Source organism: Capra hircus, chromosome 18, assembly GCF_001704415.2.
Source record: "Capra hircus breed San Clemente chromosome 18, ASM170441v1, whole genome shotgun sequence".
Lineage (NCBI taxonomy): Eukaryota > Metazoa > Chordata > Mammalia > Artiodactyla > Bovidae > Capra > Capra hircus.
The window spans coordinates 53,537,301-53,556,434 of NC_030825.1; the positions used below are offsets into that span (position 1 = coordinate 53,537,301).

At 52.2% G+C, this 19,134-nt stretch overlaps 1 protein-coding gene and 1 long non-coding RNA gene across 4 annotated transcripts; one reads left to right on the forward strand and one right to left on the reverse strand.

Moving 5' to 3' along the window:
• CEACAM16 (carcinoembryonic antigen related cell adhesion molecule 16) lies at positions 3-9,051 on the forward strand. 3 transcript variants are annotated; one of them, XM_013977186.2, is made up of 8 exons: positions 3-62; positions 913-1,028; positions 1,285-1,417; positions 2,636-2,980; positions 3,288-3,563; positions 4,693-4,971; positions 7,075-7,401; positions 8,628-9,051. In XM_013977186.2, exons 3-8 carry the CDS (start codon positions 1,381-1,383, stop codon positions 9,032-9,034), a joined length of 1,671 nt encoding a protein of 556 aa, XP_013832640.2. In that variant the 5' UTR covers positions 3-62; positions 913-1,028; positions 1,285-1,380; the 3' UTR covers positions 9,035-9,051. The 3 variants fall into 3 exon arrangements, with proteins under 3 accessions (XP_013832640.2, XP_017918043.1, XP_017918041.1); XM_018062554.1 differs by lacking the exons at positions 3-62; positions 913-1,028; positions 1,285-1,417 and having other exon boundaries at positions 2,305-2,980; positions 8,827-8,920; XM_018062552.1 differs by lacking the exons at positions 3-62; positions 913-1,028; positions 1,285-1,417 and having other exon boundaries at positions 2,406-2,980.
• Positions 11,422-14,586, reverse strand: LOC108637999. The gene is made up of 2 exons (XR_001919516.1): positions 14,466-14,586; positions 11,422-11,733 (listed from the first exon to the last, which is right to left on the reverse strand). It is a non-coding gene; the product is annotated as an uncharacterized LOC108637999 (long non-coding RNA).

Genomic DNA, 19,134 nt, shown 5'->3' on the forward strand with positions numbered 1-19,134 from the left:
GGATACCAGGGAAGTCCCTGAGTGATTTCTTCTTGAGCCTCTGCTCCGTGCCAGGCATCATGGTAAGTACTTCACACAAGTTCATTCATTTCATCATTCCAACAGCCCATGACATGGGTATTATCATCACTCCCATTTTACAGATGAGGAAACTGAGGCCCAGTGGGCTCCATAACTTGCATATGGTCACGGAAACTAGGAAAAGTGGAACTAGGTCCAATAACACCAACCATCTCTTGTGTTTGGGACCCAACTCTGCCAGGTGCTAAGTTCCTGATATGTGGCATCTCACTAATCAGTCAACAACCCTGATTAGAGTCTACACACCCCTGGTTTTCAGAGCAGTCAACAGAGACTCAGGAAGAGGCTGCTTCCAGCCTCACTTCCAGGAAGTGTATAGCCAAGGTCAAGACTGGACTCTCTCTGGCCCCAAAGGGTTCACATATGCCCATTTCACAGACAGAAAGAACAAGACTTCAAGGGAAGAAGAGAGAAAGTGTGGATTGCTCAGCCCTATGTAGGAAACCAACAAGAAACACAGCCCCTGGGACTTCCAGTGGTTAAGATCCCACACTTCCAATGCAGGGAGGGGGCTGGTCAATCCCTGATCAGAGAACTTGGACACTATGCCGCCACTAAAGATCCTGCCTCCCACAACGAAGATTAAAGATCCCATGTGCCGCATCTGAGAACTGGCGCAGTCAAATAAATAAATATGTATAAAAAATGAACAAAAAACAGAGCCCCAGAGAAAGTGTACAGTCACTAGCCTCCTTCCCTTCTGTGTGGGTTCAGAAACAAAGCAGAGTTCAGAACCCCCTGCCTGCAGGAACTTGGGCAAGTCAGAGCCCTTACCCCATGCCTCAGTTTCCCCATCTGCCCGCTGGGACTCTGACAGTGACCGCATCACAGGGCAGCCACTGAGATGAAACCTGAGGGTCACCCACGGCTTTGGGCCTGGGAAAATGGCAGTCACCGTGGATGGGTTTTATCCCTCAGTGTCCCCCGCAAGTCGGCCTGCGCTGTGGGTAAGAACTGCCCTAAAATCTTCCCCTGGCCCTCCTCCCGCCTCCCTGGTGACCTGGTTCTTCTCCCGGTACCAAACCCGGGCCCTCGGCACAAAGAAGGTCAGGCGGCGCCCCAGGAGGCCTGACCAGGTCGTGGCCCCTGGCCCGTGCCTGCCACACCCGCTCTGGTACCCAAACGGGGCCCCAGATTCTCGGTGACTCGATCCCTCCAAATTCAGGTGATCTCCCCCAGCTCCAAATCACCGAATCCTCCCAGGTCTAGCGCCAGACAGAGCCAAACATCAACCAGGAAGAGCCTCGGAGCGCTGGGCCACCACGCCGTCGTCTTCAAGAGCCGGCTTTAGGGTGAAAGATGGTGCTGATCCGAAGCAGATGGCTCCTTCTCAGTGGTGAGCGAGAACGGCACCCCTAGAGCCGTTGCCTCATGGTCTCAGGGAAGGGAGGGGAGTCTGGGGAGGGAGGGTATGAGCCAGAAACCCAGCAGGTAGGGGCGACAGCTCTGCTTCATTCAGGCACAATTTACTCCTCCAAGAATCACCAGTGTGGGGCAGGCCAGGGATTGTCACCCAAAGAGATTTTTGAGGTGACTTTGGAGATTTCTAAAAGCGGGGTGTGGGTTAGGGAGCCACTGCTGTGCTTCATTCACGTAGCAAACCCTTACTGAGCTACAGAAGCCTTAACCACCATGAGTTGTAATCAACAGCTGTTGATTTCAGTTATAATCAATCCTCCCTCAGGATGTGGTTTGGGCAGTTGCTTTCCTCTTCTCAGCCTCAGTTTCCTCATCTATGAAATGGGTCTAATTCCTGGGGTCATTTGAAGGTCATCCCCAGCAGCATTTACTACCATCTACCGGGTGTTGTCCTATACACTTTTTGTGTATTCATAATCACCCCACCCATCACCCCCACTCCATAGACCAGAAGCCTGAGGTTCAGAGAGGTGAAGTCGCTGGTCAGGGTCACACAGCCAGAAAGCGACAGGGCTGAGTGTTAGATCCAGAGCCCTTGCTCATAGCCAGGCTCCATCAGCATGGAAAGTACCAGAAACCAGGCCAGGCATGTAAACACTTCTTATGTGAGAACCGCCACAGCTTCCTGATCCAGGCAGCCACACACAATTTCATCCCAGGCAGACTTGACCAGCTAGTCGGGTTTGGGGCTTATCTCCTGGGCTGAGAACAGAAAGGGTGGAGTGGATTAATCACAGCCCTACTTTCTGCTGTGGTTGAGCCTGGGGAGGCAAAGGAAGGGCACCCAACCGGGAGCCAGGGTTCCCGGGGGGCAGGATGAGGCCGCTTAATCTGATGACTCTCACGGCCGGGGAAAACCCTCTGGGTCTCGTCCTGGGTCCCATGGGCTGAGTGGGTGCTGTGAGCTTGGTATGAGCAAGGCCAATGCTAGATCCTTAGCGCAGCCCATCAGATCCGGTCCTCAGATCCCAGCCCCCACCCCCCCAGGACTGAGACACCGTCAGCACCTGGCAGATAGTTACCGAGCACTTACTGTATGGAGGAAACACATGTGCCAGGAGCCCATGTCTCCTCCCCCATCAAATGTGGGGAGCGGTCGAGCCCGTCTCACCCCACCCCTCTGGCTCCTTTTCAGCCGCGTTCCTGAGCGCGGGGGCCGAGATCATTATCACCCCCGAGCCTGCCCAGCCAGCCGAGGGCGACAACGTCACTCTGGCTGTCCAAGGGCTTTCGGGGGAACTGCTGGCCTACAACTGGTACGCGGGGCCCACACTCAGCCTGTCTTACCTGGTAGCCAGCTACATCGTAAGCACAGGCGATGAGACCCCTGGCCCAGCCCACACGGGGCGAGAGGCTGTGCGCCCCGACGGTGGCCTGGACATCCAGGGTGCCCTGCCCGGGCACTCGGGCACCTACATCCTGCAGACTCTCAACAGGCAATTTCAGACGGAGGTGGGCTACGGACACATGCAGGTCTATGGTGAGACACCCCCGAGAGCCCCCTCTACCCTAGCTGGGCTTTCCCAGCTCCTGCCAAATCCTGAAAATTAAAAAAAAAAAACCCTAAAAAATGTGCCATCAAAAAAAAAAGTCCTAAAATAACATTAAAATGCTCACCTCCTCCCAGATGGCTTCCAGGATTTAAACCTTCCTCTCATCCTGTTCTTTGCCCCTCTGGCTGGGGTTTCAGGGGTACTGGGATCCAGCCATGCCCCCTGCCTGGGGAGGGGGAGACCGTGGGAGCAGGCAGTGCCCGGCCCCCTCCCCCTCTGTCTCTTGCCCCACAGAGATGCTGGCCCAGCCCGTGGTCGTGGCCAACAGCACGGCCTTGGTGGAGCGCCGGGACACTCTACATCTGACATGCAGCAGCCCCAGCCCTGCTGAGGTCCGCTGGTTCTTCAACGGCGACGCCCTGCCCATCGCTGTGCGCCTTGGCCTGTCCCCCGATGGCCGGGTGCTGACTCGGCATGGCATCCGCAGGGAGGAGGCCGGCGCCTACCAGTGTGAGGTCTGGAACCCGGTCAGTGTCAGCCGCAGCGAGCCCGTCAACCTGACCGTGTACTGTGAGTCCTCCCAGCCCAGCCCCCAGCCTCATAGATGGGGAAACTGAGGCCAGGAGAGGGTGCCCAAGGGCACACAGTGAGTCAGTAGGCCAGCTGGGGTTAGAAACCAAAGGGTCCCCTCAAAATGCACTCGACCCATCTCCAAAGGACAAGAAGACCACGTTCGAAGTTGAATCATCTTTCCCTTTGAATCAATACCTCCAGGACTGGTTATTTTTGAAAGGGAGAGGGGACATGAAAGGTGGAATGGGAGGGGAAATAAAATTAAAAACATAACCAAAGTATGGAGTCATCCCCAGGAGCAGCAGACACACCATGTGGCATTCAGAGAAAGGGCTTCCCAGGTGGCTCAGTGGTAAGGAATCCACCTGCCAATGCAGCAGATGCAGGTTAGATCCCTGGGTCGGGAAGATCCCCTGGAGAAGGGAATGGCAACCCACTCCAGTATTCTTGCCTGGGAAATCCCATGGACAGAGGAGCTTGGCGGGCTACAGTCCAGGGGGTCACAAAGGAGTCCAACACGACTGAGCGACTAAACAACAACCCAGAGGAAAGAAATCACTCAGGTACACGAGGGATGGCAATGCAGAAAAACTCAGAGCCTAGAATCCTACAACCAGGGAATTCTAGATTTGAGAAGCTCTGGATTCTAGACTCTGAGAACCCCAGAAACTCTAGAGGCAGAGATTCTTAGACTCTAATTCTAGAAACTTAGAGCTGCCCAACCCTGGAATCTTAGAAACATAGATTTCTAGACTCAGCCTCCTAGAACTTAGAAATACCTACTCTTGGAACCCTAGAATTCTAGATTCTTAGAATGGCTTATCGGAAACCAATCATTTAGGCCTTTTTTTCCCTTAATGAACCCGTCGAAACATCTTGCAGGGCTTTTGTGCAGTGCCCCAACGTCGTCTTTCTACAGAAAAGACGACTGAAATCTCCCGAGAGGGAAAGTGATTGTCAAGATCTTAGAGCAAGTTAGAGACCCATGAGGGATTTGCAAAGGCCAGAGCACTTTTTTGCTCCAGATTTTCCCAGGGGCTCCTCCTGGTGGAAAGAAAGCTGGTGGGTGCCCGCCTGGACGGCCCTCTCCCTCCACTGCCCTTTCGTCTCCCTCCCGCCCTCACAGTTGGCCCAGAACGCGTGGCCATACTCCAGGACTCCACCACCCGCACAGGCTGCACCATCAAAGTCGACTTCAACACGTCCCTCACGCTGTGGTGCGCGGCCCGGTCCTGCCCGGAGCCCGAGTATGTGTGGGCCTTCAATGGGCGGGCCTTAAAGAACGACCAAGACCACCTGAACATCAGCAGCATGACAGCCGCCCAGGAGGGCACGTACACGTGTATTGCTAAGAACCCCAAGACCCTGCTCTCTGGATCTGCCTCAGTGGTGGTCAAACTCTCTGGTGAGTCGCCCCCAGCCTGGCCACCGCCCCCTCCCCTCGGAGGCCCAGTTGGACCCCAGCTTCGGCTGCTCCACCCACCATTCTGCGGCCGTTTGCCCAACAGATGATGGGAAAGGGAGAGATTCTCACCCCATTCATTGGCCAAAGGACAAAGTGGCATTTCAGGTGGACCCTTTTCATCCCCAGGTGACAAAAGGAAGGCAGTCTGTGCCTTATCACACCCCCACCCCGGAAAAAAAAAAAAAATCGACGTATCAGACTCTCTTCCTTGAGGGGTGGCAAAGCCAGAAACGGGCCACATGTCCCAAACAGTGCAGGGGTAGAGTGGAAAAACATTCGATGTCCCTTTATATGCATGCCCCTGTTTTAAATTCAGTCTGTCACAGCAGCTGCAGGCTGGGCCCCCTCCCTGCCGCAGAAACAGCTGAACCTCCGCGCAGCCAACTCAATTATTCAGTTATCTGGCGCGGATGCGGGTGTGCGCATGCGCACACCCGCGCACAGGCAAACGCGCTCCCGGGGAAATTACTGCCTTTCATTGGCAAATGGAAAAACACAGCGAGAGAGGCACTGTCTTGCCTCTGTCCTTAAACAACCTGGCGGTGGGGGTAGCACGGACACAGCTGGTGTTCTCAGAGCCATCAGGATCCTCAGGGGACATCTGCTCATCCCCTGGGGATGGTGGCTTTGAACATGAGGGCCTCATTCATTCCGCCTTGGTTCCTTCCCAAGTGGCCACCATCCCCCAGGGACAGTGGCAACAATCCTTCCCGCCCTCGTGCCTCCCTCCTACTAACAGGCTGGGTCTCATCCAAAGGGTGGAATCTCTTTCACCCAAAGCAGAAATGGCGTCCCCAGAGGTAAGTGTACCTCCTGCCCCACCCTACGGGGGGTGCCTTGGCAGCTGGTCTTGGCAAGAGACAGTGGGGTGGACCAGATGACCTGAGGCGCTGCCCAGAGCCCCGTCTCTGCAGGTCAAGATGGGGGGTGTCCAAGGTGTGCAGGTATGTGCAGGGAGTGGGCACAGCGCCCCCAAAGGCCTCCTGAACTGTCGGCCACCCTGTGGCAGGTACCAAAGGGGGAGGCACAGGAAAGGGGGCCACCATCCTGCCCCCATCTGGTCTGATGGAGGAGACATGATCTCTGCCCTCGCACAGACAGTCTTGAATTAGGGAAGCACGGCCTCCCTATTCAAGAGCTGCCAGTCAGAGAGAAGAGGCAATGCCTCACACGCCACCCAAGCAATGATGAAGACGGCATGACTTCTGATCAGATGGAGGAGACACAGGGGACACTTAAGCAGATTTTGTATTCTGATGGGGGAGATGGGGTCTTAAAGAGACATGGATTTTTTTTTTTTTTTGAGAATTCCTAGTCTGATGGAGGAAACACAATTTCTACTTTTGGGGGTACAGGCCCCCCACTTTCTAGGAATTTCCAGACTGATAGGATAGACATGTCCCCCATTCAACTTCTGGGGTCCCCAGCTGACTGGAAAGACCCAGCCCAATAATCAATTAGAATTTCCAATCTGATGGAGGAGACATGGCCTCCACTCTGTGGAATCTTTCAATCTAATGCGGAACTATAGCTCCCCCTATTCTGAGTTCTTGCAAGCTCACAGAAAAGACAATACCTGGAGTACATAGCTCCCAACGATCTAATGGGGGAGACACGGCCCCCATAATCTGAGAATTTCCAATCTGATGGGGGAGATGCAGCCCCTGGACTTTTAACAATTTCCAATCTGATGGAGGAGACATGACTTGGCCCTCTAGGGTCTTCCAGTTTAATGGGGAGAGATAGTCCCCCAAGAGCTGGAAATTCCTAGTCTAATGGGAGAGAGACGGCCCCCATGCACGGGGGTCTCCCAAACTAATGAGGGAAAACACAGCTCCCTGGTGGGCAGGCATTGTTAAGACACAAAATCCACCTCCACCGCCACACAAGTCACCACCGCCTTCCTCTGTCTCCCTTCTGGCACCCTGGCACTGGGAGGGCCAGTCAGTTGCGGGAGGCATAGATGAGCTGGCTGGGGGTGGGCGAGGGGCGCTGTGACCCATGGAGGCCCAGCTGACCCAGCCGCCCTCACTCTCTCCCCAGCGGCCACGGTCGTCATGACCATCGTTCCGGTGCCCACCCGGCCGATGGAGGGCCAGGACGTGACGCTGACCGTCCAGGGCTACCCCAAGGACCTGCTGGTCTACGCCTGGTACCGCGGGCCTGCCTCCGAGCCTAACCGGCTTCTCAGCCAACTTCCTTCCGGAAACTGGATCGCAGGCCCCGCGCACACAGGCCGGGAGGTGGGCTTCCCCAACTGCTCACTGCTGGTGCAGAAGCTGAACCTCACGGATGCCGGCCGCTACACCCTCAAGACCGTCACGCTGCAGGGCAAGACGGAGACGCTGGAAGTGGAGCTGCAGGTGGCCCGTGAGTGTGCAGGAGGGGACGGGGAGGGGGCGGCTCTTTCCAGACAAGGGCTCCCAATAGTGCGGAGTCCAGCTGACTCAGTCCTCCCGCTGACTTGGGCCTCCCCAGATGGAGCTCCTGCCTCGTCTGTCAAACCGACAGACCAGGGGCAGACTGGCTTCCTCCATTGGACTGGGGCACTCAATGGGACTTCCATGCCTTCTCTCTTCTGTAAGAAACACACCAGACCAAAGGTTTCAAAATACAGGGTGTAGACTGAGGGTAAGGTACCCTTTTCCCTGGACCATAAAACACGGGAGACACTGCCACCTCCCTCACCCTGTACCTCTCCCATCAGACGGGCGGAATAGGGTGAGGGTGGAGCCATGCCTCCCTCCTCAGACTGTCATCTTAGACAATGCAGATCGTGTTTCGTGCTTTGTGATGCAGTAAGAGAACAGAATTTCTACCCTCAGAGGGTACATTTCTCTCTCAAGCTGAAATAAGGATGATCTCCTCCATCGAGATGGAGACCCCTACGTGGTGGGCATTGTGTTTCCTCTTCAGACCGGAAATTCCCAGTGGTCAGGAACAATGTCTCCTCCATCAGACTGGGAATTTCCAGATGTTGGGGACCATAACTCCCAGTCAGACTGGGAGCTCCCAGAGGTAGGGACCATGTCTCCTCCATCAGACTGGGAGCTTCCAGATGTTGGGGACCGTGTCTCCCCATCAGACTGGGAGCTCCCAGAGATAGAGATCATGTCTTGTCCATCAGACTGGGAGCTCCCAGAGGTAGGGACCATGTCTCCTCCATCAGACTGGGAGCTTCCAGATGTTGGGGACCGTGTCTCCCCATCAGACTGGGAGCTCCCAGAGTTAGGGATCTTGTCTCCTCCATCAGACTGGGAACTCCCAGAGTTAGGGATCTTGTCTCTCCCATCAGACCGAGCATCCTCAGAGGCCTGAGAGGCCATGTCCCTGGAGCCTGGCCTCCCACATCAGACCCGGCAGTCTCAGAAGCCATGTCCCTGAGTCAAGGGCTGTGACTCCCCCCCCTCAGACTTGAAGCTCCCAGGATCAAGGACCCAGTCACTTCCAGACACCCCTAGCACCCTCCTTCATCCATTCACTCATCAAAACCTAGTTTTCTGGGTCAGTGTTGGGGGGAGAATGCTGGTCCATGATAGCAGGTCGCCCCCTGATGACGCTTCGGAACTCCTTTCATCCTGTCTCTCTCCTCACAGTCAACCTTCCTTCCTCGCCCAAGGACCAGCGCCACAGCTTCCTGAATCTGAACCTGGCACAGGCTGAGCACGGGGCGGGTGGGGCCGCCGGGAGGCCAGGGTCGGGCAGGGGCGCAGGAGGAATGGGGGCACCGGGGACCTGGTCCCCTACCTCCCCTGATGGCTTCCTCCACCCCTGTGCCCCGTCCTTCCCCCGCAGTCCTGGAGTAGCACTGTGGACCTGGAGACCTCCAGAGAGACGAGCTCTTCATGTCACTCTCCCTGTCTCCTCCCCTGGAGCAGAGGGCCACTCGCTTCCAGCAAGGATGCCGGACCGTGGTCCTCTGTTCTCCTGCTTTCACCCTAGAGTTAGAGCCAGCGGGGCCCTACGCCTTCACCGCGCTGTCGGAGAGCCACAGAGGCTATAAACACCTTGGTTAACACACGCCTGTGTCAGCCTCTCCTTCCACCGCTGCCAACCTTGTCGTTCCTGGTGGCCACACGTGCATCCCTTCTCACCCAAGATGATCTCAGTCTGGCTACATACATGCACAAGGATGCCCAAAACGCAGGGCTCCAAGCCCCCACCGCTTCATGTCACAGCCTCAGGCCCTTCCCAGATTATTCCTGAGGGTCCTGGTTTCCAGTGGCTGAAAGAGTGCCCCTCCTATGGCACCAAATAGCCGTGGGACATGCCACCTCCCCCTACACTGCGCCTCCCTCCATAACCTGGAGCCTGATGCAAAGCTATTTGCATACAGGACAAGGAATAACCAAATTTCTCAAGAAGAGTTCCAGCACTTTCTGGCCTACATCGATTTAATCAAAGATGCCCTTTTGTGCCCTCCACTGTCCTGGGATTCCCCCACCCCCACTCCATGTATCTCTCAAGCATCACCTGCAGAATCCTAAAAATATCTCCCTCCTCCTCTACACACACCAAAAAAGCCCCTATGAATAAATGAATGCTAACGGGGCAGGGGTGGGGTTGCGGGCTGGAGAGCAGAGAAGAGTGGGAACCAGAGGGCGAGCGTCTTCTGACCCGTCTCACTAAAGTCTGAGCCACAAGCCCCACCCAGCCAAGATGACCCACTATAGCGAGACCTGGTGTTAATCAGAAGTGTGATAGCAGACTCCAGGCTCAGGGTGGAAAGAGAGGTTTGGGCAGGGATGGAAAAACTCATAGAGTGATTTCTCAGAAACTTTCAAGACAGAGCCTTTCTGGGGATGGCCATGTGGAGCTGAGGAGAAGGCAATGGCACCCCACTCCAGTACTCTTGCCTGGAGAATCCCATGGACGGAGGAGCCTGGTGGGCTGCAGTCCATGGGGTCGCTCAGGGTCAGACATGACTGAGCAACTTCACTTTCACTTTTCACTTACATGCATTGGAGAAGGAAATGGCAACCCACTCCAGTGTTCTTGCCTGGAGAATCTCAGGGACGGGGGAGCCTGGTGGGCTGCCATCTATGGGGTCACACTGAGTCGGACACGAGTGAAGCGACTTAGCAGCAGCATGTTGAGCTGAGATGGTGAGTGGTGAAAGGTACCCGGAATGAGGGTTCCAAAATCTGGGCTAGAGCCCTTCATTTGCTATGGATTCACTAGACCCTCCATTTGTCCACCAGTAAAAAGGTGTGGACTTAACAATACTGGAGTGGGTTGCCGTTTTCTTCTCCAGGGGAATCGTCCCACCCAGGGATCAAACCCAGGTCTCCCACATTATAGGCAGATTCTCTACCATTTGAGCCACCAGGGAAGACCCAGGATAGACTAGAGTTTTCCAAACCATTTTATTAGCCTCAGAGCCCTTTCTTACCATGTAATGCAAGCTTACATGGTATATCAATATATTATTTTAAAAACATTTTTAATATATTAAATCACAATGCAATAAAAATAGATATCAATTCAAAAGCTATAGCCCTCTTCTCCCACCACCACCAACTTTCTACACACTGTTGGAAAAAAAGATTCTTACATTTAAATGATACGTGGATTACAGAGGCAATTAAAATGTAAATGGCAACCAAAATCAAATGACAGTGAAAATATTATATAGAGAAACTGTGGGATATGATCATAGCCACACTTGGGGCAGGATGATATCATTAAAATGCTTAAAGACATTGAGAGTACCAAAAAGAAAAGATTTTGAAATTGAGCAAAATAAGGCTACCACTCAAGAAACTAGAAAAAGTCCATGCAATAAACCAAAGAAAAAAATGTAAGAAATTAAGAAAGGTAAAAGCAGAAATTGATGAAATATAAAATCGAACAGAGCTAGTTAATAAAACCTAAAGCTGGTTCTTTGAAAATACCAGGGAAATCAACAAACTTTTGGCAAGTATGATAAGAGACAGAGAAGACTAATATATAAAAGAGAAACTATTCTGATTGAAGTAGAGCAGATTAGATGCTCAATAAATATATATAACGAGGAAAGAGTATGTGGATACTTCCCCAGCAGCCACTCACTCCTCTTTGCTCATTTATGATGGAGGCACTGCCTCCCACAAAGGAAGCTGAAAATACCAGATACTCACTTTCCCAGACTGCCTTGCAGTTTCAGGTGGTCATGTGATCAATTCTGGCCAATGAAGGAAGGAGAGAACTAAAAGTTCTGTCCAGTGACTCTCCCTACCTAAGTGGGCACTAAGGGAATTCCATGGAGTTGAAAGCTACCGGCTAAACCAATGTTCTCCAGGATGAGGTTTCCAGGCAATGGCACAGCTAGGAAGTGAGGATGGATTTTAGCCCATTCTCAACCCCAACAACACTATCCAGACCCAAAATGGGAAATAAGTTCACGTAAGAGTCAGTGAGATTTTTTATTCAGTGGCTAGTAAGAGAGATTGGACATAACACAAACAAAGACAACACTAGAATACAAGGTAAAGGAGAAACTGATACATTTAAGAGTGGCTTACTTAGATAGAAGATTATTTCTCTCACACATAGAAGGTGACCACGAGCAGAGCTGGGATGATGGCGCCACAGTGTCGTTAGAAACACAGCCCCTTTCTGTCTTTCTGCTCCATCATTGTGAGCTTGGGGCCTTCATTCTCTCGATCACCTCGTGGTCCAGGATGGCTGCTGGAGCCACAGCTGCCTCATCCACGTTCCAGGCTGGAAGCAGAAAGAAGGGAACAAAAAGCAAAAGCAGCTCCATGCCTGATTATGGACTGTGCCCCCGACCTGCCCGTTTTTTCCTTTTTGGCCACACTGCGTGGCATGGGAAACTTTCCTGACCAGGGATCAAATCCATGCCCTCTGCAGCAGACAGTCTTAACCGCTGGACCACCACAGAAGTCCTAAACCGTGCCCTTTTTAAGGAACCTTCCCCAAAGTCCCATCCTACAACTTCCACTTACGTCTGATTGACCAGCTCTTAGTCATGTGGCCACCCTAGCTGCAAAGGAGGCTGGGACATGTAGTCTTTTCCCTGGGTATATTACTGCTCCAAAGCATTTCAGGGTCCTTGCTCTCAAAGACAGGAAAGAATGGATCCCAGGTGGGCAGCTGGCAGGCTCTGCCATGACAGACCTTGGAACTCCTTCTTCCCAAGCTGGACAAAATGGCCTTTCTCACCTAAGCCCAAAAGGGAGGAGCCCCAGATATGGTCGCCAGGATTTGGAAAAGACTGGGGTGGTGTTCTGCCAGGGCTCGCTTTGTGCAGTGGAGAATGAGGCCAGCAGGAGGGGTGAAGGAGGGGAAGAGGGGCAGCTCAGTTTTCTAGGTCAAGTCAGATCCCATATCCTCAGGGTGTGGAGGCTCAGATGTCCCCAGGACCGAGTCTCCTGTCCCCCTAGGCCTATCTGGGCTTCTGGACTAAATCCTCCAGGCAGTCCAATTCCCCTCTTTATCAGTCCAGGAAAGAAGAATAGCAACAAAGCTTCCCAGGTGGCTCAATGGTAAAGAATTTGCCTGCCAATAAAGGAGACCACAGGAGACATGGGTTCTATCCCGGGGTCAGGAAGATCTCCTGGAGGAGGGCAGGGCCACCCACTCCGGGATTCTTGCCTGGAGAATCCCACAGACAGAGGAGCCTGGGGATCACAGAGAGTTGGAAACAGCTTGGCAACTAAACCCTGCTGACCCTTGTGGGCCCGCAGTTGACGCTGCCCTCCCACTGCAGGGGCCCTGGGCACAGAAACAATATAATAATAGCTCCTGATACCTCAAACGTTGATTTTGTCCTTTTGTGTCTCTAGCTCAATGAATTCCTACAAGAACCCTGAGTAATTACTGGCAGTTCCTTCATTTTACAGATGAGGAAATTGAGACCCAGAGAGCCAAAAACCTCGCTCCAGGTCCCGTAGTTCCCACGGCTCCTGGAAGGAAGCTAGCTGAGTTTCCGTCACTCCTCGGCAGGGCCGGCTAGGCCAGGGCGCAGGCTCAGAGCCCAGACAGAACTGAGAGCAGCCACTTGAGCCGAAGGACTCCAGGCAAAGTGACTTTTCTCACTTATAAGACAGAGATGATAATAGTATCCACCTCCGAGGACTGTTGAAAAGATTAAATGAGTCAATATAAGGAAAGAATTTGGTTACCCAAGTGCTTGATGAATGCTTTTTAACTCACTCAGGTGGGAGTTTGGGCAACATGCAGATGGAAAAGCCAACAGTAACCATCTCTCTGTCATGGCTTCTTCCTTAATTCAGCCTATGTCACAAGTTCCCCCTTGACAAACCTAGGCAGTGTGTTCAAAAGCAGAGACATCACTTTGCCAACAAAGGTCCATATAGTCAAAGCTATGGTTTTTCCAGTAGTCATGTACAAACGTGAGAGTTGGATCGTAAAGAAGGCTGATTGCCAAAGAGTTACTGCTTTTGAATTGTGATGTTGGAGAAGACTCCTGAGAGTCCCTTGGACAGTAAGGAGATCTAACCCATCCATCCTAAAGGAAATCAACCCTGAATATTTATAGGAAGGCTGAAGCTGATGCTCCAATACTTTGGCCACCTGATTGGAATACAGTGGCCACCTCTTTGGAAAAGACCCAGATGCTGGGAAAGATTGAAGGAGAAAGAAGGGGGCGACAGAGGATGAGAGGAGATGGTTAGACGCATCACTGACACAGCGGTGGACATGAATCGACTCAACGGACATGAATCTGAGCAAACTCCGGGAGATAGCAGAGGCCAGGGGAGCCTGGTGTGCCGCAGTCCACAGGCTTACAAAAAGTCAGACGCCGTTTAGTGACTGCGCAGCAACAACACAGGTTACCCTCGTTTTACGGAATACAGGGTGTTCCTGAAAAACTGGAATCATCTGAAAATAGTTTATGAGAAAAATAAAACGTGTACAATTAGAATCCTGATGCTGAAAGGTTTTTTTTTTTTTTTTTAATTTAAAAATAAAAAGTAATGAGGAATCCCCTGACAGTCCAATGGTTAGGACTCGGCACGTTCACTGCCGGGGCCCCAGTGTTCCATCCCTGGTTGGGGAACTAAGACCCCACAAGCCATGTGGTGCGGCGAACAACAACAACAAAAAGAACGAAAAACAAAAAGAAAATCTAAAAATATCAAGATAATCCCAATGCTGCTCATCACAGGGGCAGGCGGAATGTGCCCTGAACACAGATCCTCTGGCTTGCGCCTCACCGCCTCCCTGTGAAACGGAGCTCTATTTCTCCAGCCTCCTAGCTCTTTCTTAAAAATACACCTTCCAGGTCTCCCCGTGGGCCCAGAAACTCTGTGTTGTCTCCATGGAAGGGACCTGGAAACTGGATTTTTTAAAATAAATAGCCTGGGTGAGTTTTGTCAGCTGCAAAATTGGGGGACCCAGATGCAAGGACTGTCTGACCGACAAAAAAAAAAAGGAAAATAAGGCACAAAGCGTAGGAGGCAACTTACCCAAAGTCCCTGAGCCAGGAAGGGGCAGGGCCAGGGATTGGCCCAGGATCACATAGCAGGTTTTCAGATGGAGGCTGAGACTGGGGCCTCTTCTGCCCTACAGGCCTCATAACTGCTCCCCTTCTCCCCCCACCCCCACTACCCTCCTCCCCACAAAGCCCAGAGGGTGCTGGGGTCCTCTTGGACCCTCGGATTCCATCAGCCGTGGGTGGGCGCCAAGCGGAAATCCAGCGCAGTCTCTGCCTCTCTCTGCCCCCTCCCTCCCTGCTCCCCCAAGATGCCTTTTCTCAAGTAACCTTTCTGACTTGGGGAGGGGAGGGCTGGGGGTGGCAATGACCTTGAGGCCAAAACACACAATGGCCCAGTCAGGCTCTGGAGCTCTGCCAGGCAGAGGAAGGAAGCCTGCCCTGTTTTTCTCCCCTGGGCTGGAATGTTGATTCAGGAGAGAGAGAGGAGGGTGAGAGAGAGAAAGGGAGAAGGAGGGGGGAAGGGGGTGGCGGCAGGAGGAGAAAGAGAGGTGAGAATGGAATAGGAAGGAGGAAGTGCGCGGAACAATGGTGAAAGAGGTGGGTACCTGGCACCAGGGTGCCAAGCCTGGATTTGGGGAACCAAGTGGGGAGTCTGGTCAGCACACACTGTTCAGGGTCCAGAGGGGTCATCCCAGCCCCTCGAGGTTGCACAGGACCAGGGCAGCCAAAGGGCCTCACTCGTCTGCTGACTACAGACATGGTGACCATCAGGAGCAGGTCTCAGGGGCTCCCAGAGGTAAAGTCACCTTTCTGAATCATCTCCCCTTTTGGATCACAGTCTATCTCCTCCTCCTCTTTTTTCCTCTCACTCCACTCTGGGCACACTGATCTCCGGGTTATTTGAACAAACCATGCAACTCCTGCCCCAGGGCCTTTGCACCGGCCTTTCCCTCTGCCGGGAATGTTCTCACCATGAATTCTTGAATCACTCTATTCTCAGCTCACGTCATCTCTTTAGAAGGAGATTTCCTCCAACATTCAATGCCGTCTAGCTTTGTTCTTCAGAGCCTTTATGACGCATGCACGCACCACTTAATATCTTCATATTATAGTTTTTCCTTTTTTGGGGGGGCATACCAAAGGGCTTTTGGGATCTCAGCCCCCCAGCAGTGAAAGCCCTGAATCGTATCCACTAGACCTCCAGGGAACTCCACAGTCTATATTTCTTCTTTCACTTGTTCATTATCTGTCTTTTCCACCAGACTGTGAGCTCCACGAGGCAGGAATTTCCCTTCTTTTGACTATCACCTTAAATCAGTGCTTGGCACAAAGTAGGTGCTCAATAAATAGTAGTAATAATGATAAGGAGACTTTCTCAACCAGATAACAAAACACACAGTAGAGTTATTGTATCAGTATCTACTTACTGTGTAACAAATTACCCCAACACTCAGCAGCTTTATTATCTCAGTTTCTGTGAGTCAAGAATTCGAGAGTTGGGACTTCCTTGGCAGTCCGATGGTTAAGACTGTGCTTTCACTGCAGGGGGCGAGTGTTTGATCCCTGGTTAGAGAACTAAGATCCTGCATGCTGTTTGCTGCAACCAAAAAAAAAAAAAAAAAAAAATGGAATCCAAGAGTGGCTTCGCTAGGTGGTTCTGACTCAAGGTCTCTGGTGAGGGTACAGTTAAGAGGATGGCTGGGTCACAGTCATCTGAAGGCTTCACTGGGACTGGTTGAGAACCCACTTCCTGACTCATTCACATGACCATTGGCAGGAGGCCTCAGTTCCTTGCCACATAGCCCTCTCTGCAGAAGGCTCATGACAGGGCAGTTGGATTTTCGCAAAGCAAGTGACTCCATGGGAGAACAAGAGAGAAGCCACTGTGTCTTCCTGATTTGGTCTCAGAAATCACACACCACCATCTCTGCCATCCTCTACCAACTAGAAGCAAGTCACTCCTTCCAGTCACATTCAAGGGGAGGGGAATTCCTCTCCACCTTTCAATGGGAAGATTGTCAAAGAAGTTGCGGACATATTCTTAAACCACTGCAGATGTAATAAGTAAAATAGTGTGGAATGAAGAAAAAAAAAAAAACTGAGAGACAATGAATGCTGGAATGTATCTGAGTCAGTTCACACTGCCGTAACAAAATACCACAGACAGGGTGGCTTAGACAACAAATGTTTCTTTCTCATAGTTCAAGAGGCTGGGAAGTCTGAGATCGGGGGCCAGCAAGGCAGATTTTGACCTGAGGCTTGCAACCGGGTCCCCCTCACCCTGTGCTCTCTTGGGCTCTTCTTTGTGGGTTCACAGAGACAGGGAGAGAGCAAGCTCTCTGGTGTCTCTTCTTCTAAGGACACTAATCCCATCAGCTCAGGGCCCCACCCTTAATTACTTCCCGATAGGCCCCATTTCCAAACACAGGCACATTGGAGGTTAGGGCTCCCACATATGAATCTGGGCGGGGAGACACAAACATTCAGTTCATAATAAGGGGCAACAGAGGATTTCCCTGGCAGTGCAGTGGTTAAGACTCCGTGCTTCCAATGCTGGAGGGGCAGGTTGGATCCCTGGTTGGGGAAGTAAGATTCCACATGCTGTGTGGCTCAGCCAAAACGATCAAAAGCAGACAATAAAACATAATAAGGGGTGACACGGGGGCAGAATCACTGTCTGCATTCCCCAGTTCCAAGAACAGCGCCAGGCAAATACTTGGCATTCAATAAATACTTGATAAGTTTAATAAATGTATGAATGGATGAATGTGACCAATATCTGCTGATTATATACTCTTGAGAGTCCCGTGGACAGCAAGGTGATCAAACTAGTCAATCCTAAAGGAAGTCAACCCTGAATATTCGTTGGAAAGACTGATGCTGAAGCTGAAGCTACAATATTTTGGTCACCTGATGTAAAGAGCCGACTCATTGGAAAAGACCCTGATGCTGGGAGAGATTGAAGGCAAAAGGAGAAGGAGGTGGCAGAGGATGAGATGGTTGGATAGCATCACCGACTCAATGGACATGAGTTTGAGCAAACTCCAGGACACAGTGAAGGACAAGGGAGCCTGGCGTGCTGCAGCCCATGGGGTCACAAAGACTGAGCAAATGAACAACAATGACCACAGTGTACCCTCAGCAGGCCCCTTGCAAGGTCACAAGAGCATATTCTGATGGAGACAGCCTGACCTCACAGAGCTTACAGCCCAGAGCAGGGGACAGGTGTTAAGAGGTCATTACAAGGTCATGATGAAGGGTCGTGAAGCCCTAATGGGAAAAGGGTGGTTTCTGAGCGAGAAACAGCAGAGCATGTAATTTAGGTGGAGGCTCCAGAGCAACCTCCCTGGGATGATAGTCACAGTGTATATCAGTTTCCTGTGGCTGCTGTAACAAACTGTCACCAACTCAGCAGGCTTTAAACAGCAGAAATGTATTCCCTTACAGTTCCGGAGATCAGATGTCAGAAATGAGTTTTACAGAGATTAAATCAAGGGGGTCACAGGGCTGGTTCCTTCTGGAGGCTCCAGGAAAAAAAAAAAAAATCCATTCCTTGCCTCTTCCAGCTTCTGGCGGCTGCCAGCCTCACTCCCATAGTCATCTCACCATCTCTTCTGGGGTCAGCTCTCTCTCTACCTCTTTCTTACAAGGATGCTTGTGATTACACTGAGGGCCCACCAAAATCCTGCAGGATTGTCTCTCCAGCTCGTGATCCTGAACTTCATCGCCTCTGCCAAGTCCCTTTTGTCACACAAAGTACCATTCTCAAGTCAGAGTCAGACCTGGACCTCTTTGCGTGCTAAGTCGTGTCCAACTCTTTGCAACTCCATGGACTATAACCCACAAGGCTGCTCTGTCCATGGAATTCTCCAGGCAAGAATACTGGAGTGGGTTGTCATTTCCTCCTCCAGGGGATCTTCCTAACCCAGGAATCAAACCCAGGTCTCCCACATTACAGGCGGATTCTTTACCGCCTGAGCCATGAGGGTAGCAGATTTCTTTGGGGAGCATTACTCAGCCTATCATAAGGTCGGAGGAGCTAGGCGGAAAGTTGGCAGAGAAAGCATTTCAAACCAAGGGCCAGGAGGAAGGAAAGCAGATTCAAGCCAGTGAGGCAGGGACTTCCCTGTGGTCCAGTGGCTAAGATTCTGCACTCCCAAGGCTGGGGGCCCAGGTTCCATCCCTGGTCAGGGCACTACATTCCATGTGCCGTGACTAAAGTCTTACTTGCCCCAACTAAAAGATCCCGCCTGCCGCACCTAAGACCCAGCGCAGCCAAATAAATAAAAAATTTAAGTGTGGCAGGAGTGGAGTCAACACAGGTGAGGAGGTGAGGCCAAGGGGGGACAGGGAAGCTGCAGGGCCTTGTAGGCTGTGGTGAGGACCCTGGCTGTCACCTTGAGAGAGATGGGAAGCCAGGAGGCTCTGTGCAGAGGCTGGACGGGCTCTGACTCAGGTTCTATGAGGATCTCTCTGGCCACCTCTTGGAAGACACTCTGGTAAGCAGACATAAGAGCAGGGAACGCAGGGAGGAGGTGGCAGCGGTGCTGACTGGAGGGGACGGCAGCTGGACCAGGATGATGGTCGTGGAGGTGGGGAGAGATTTTGCAGCCGGAGTCGACAGCATTTGCTGATGGACTGGAGGGAAGAGAGGAGTCAAGGGGTCTCTCAGCCTTTCTCTGAGCAGGCGCGGGAGGAGG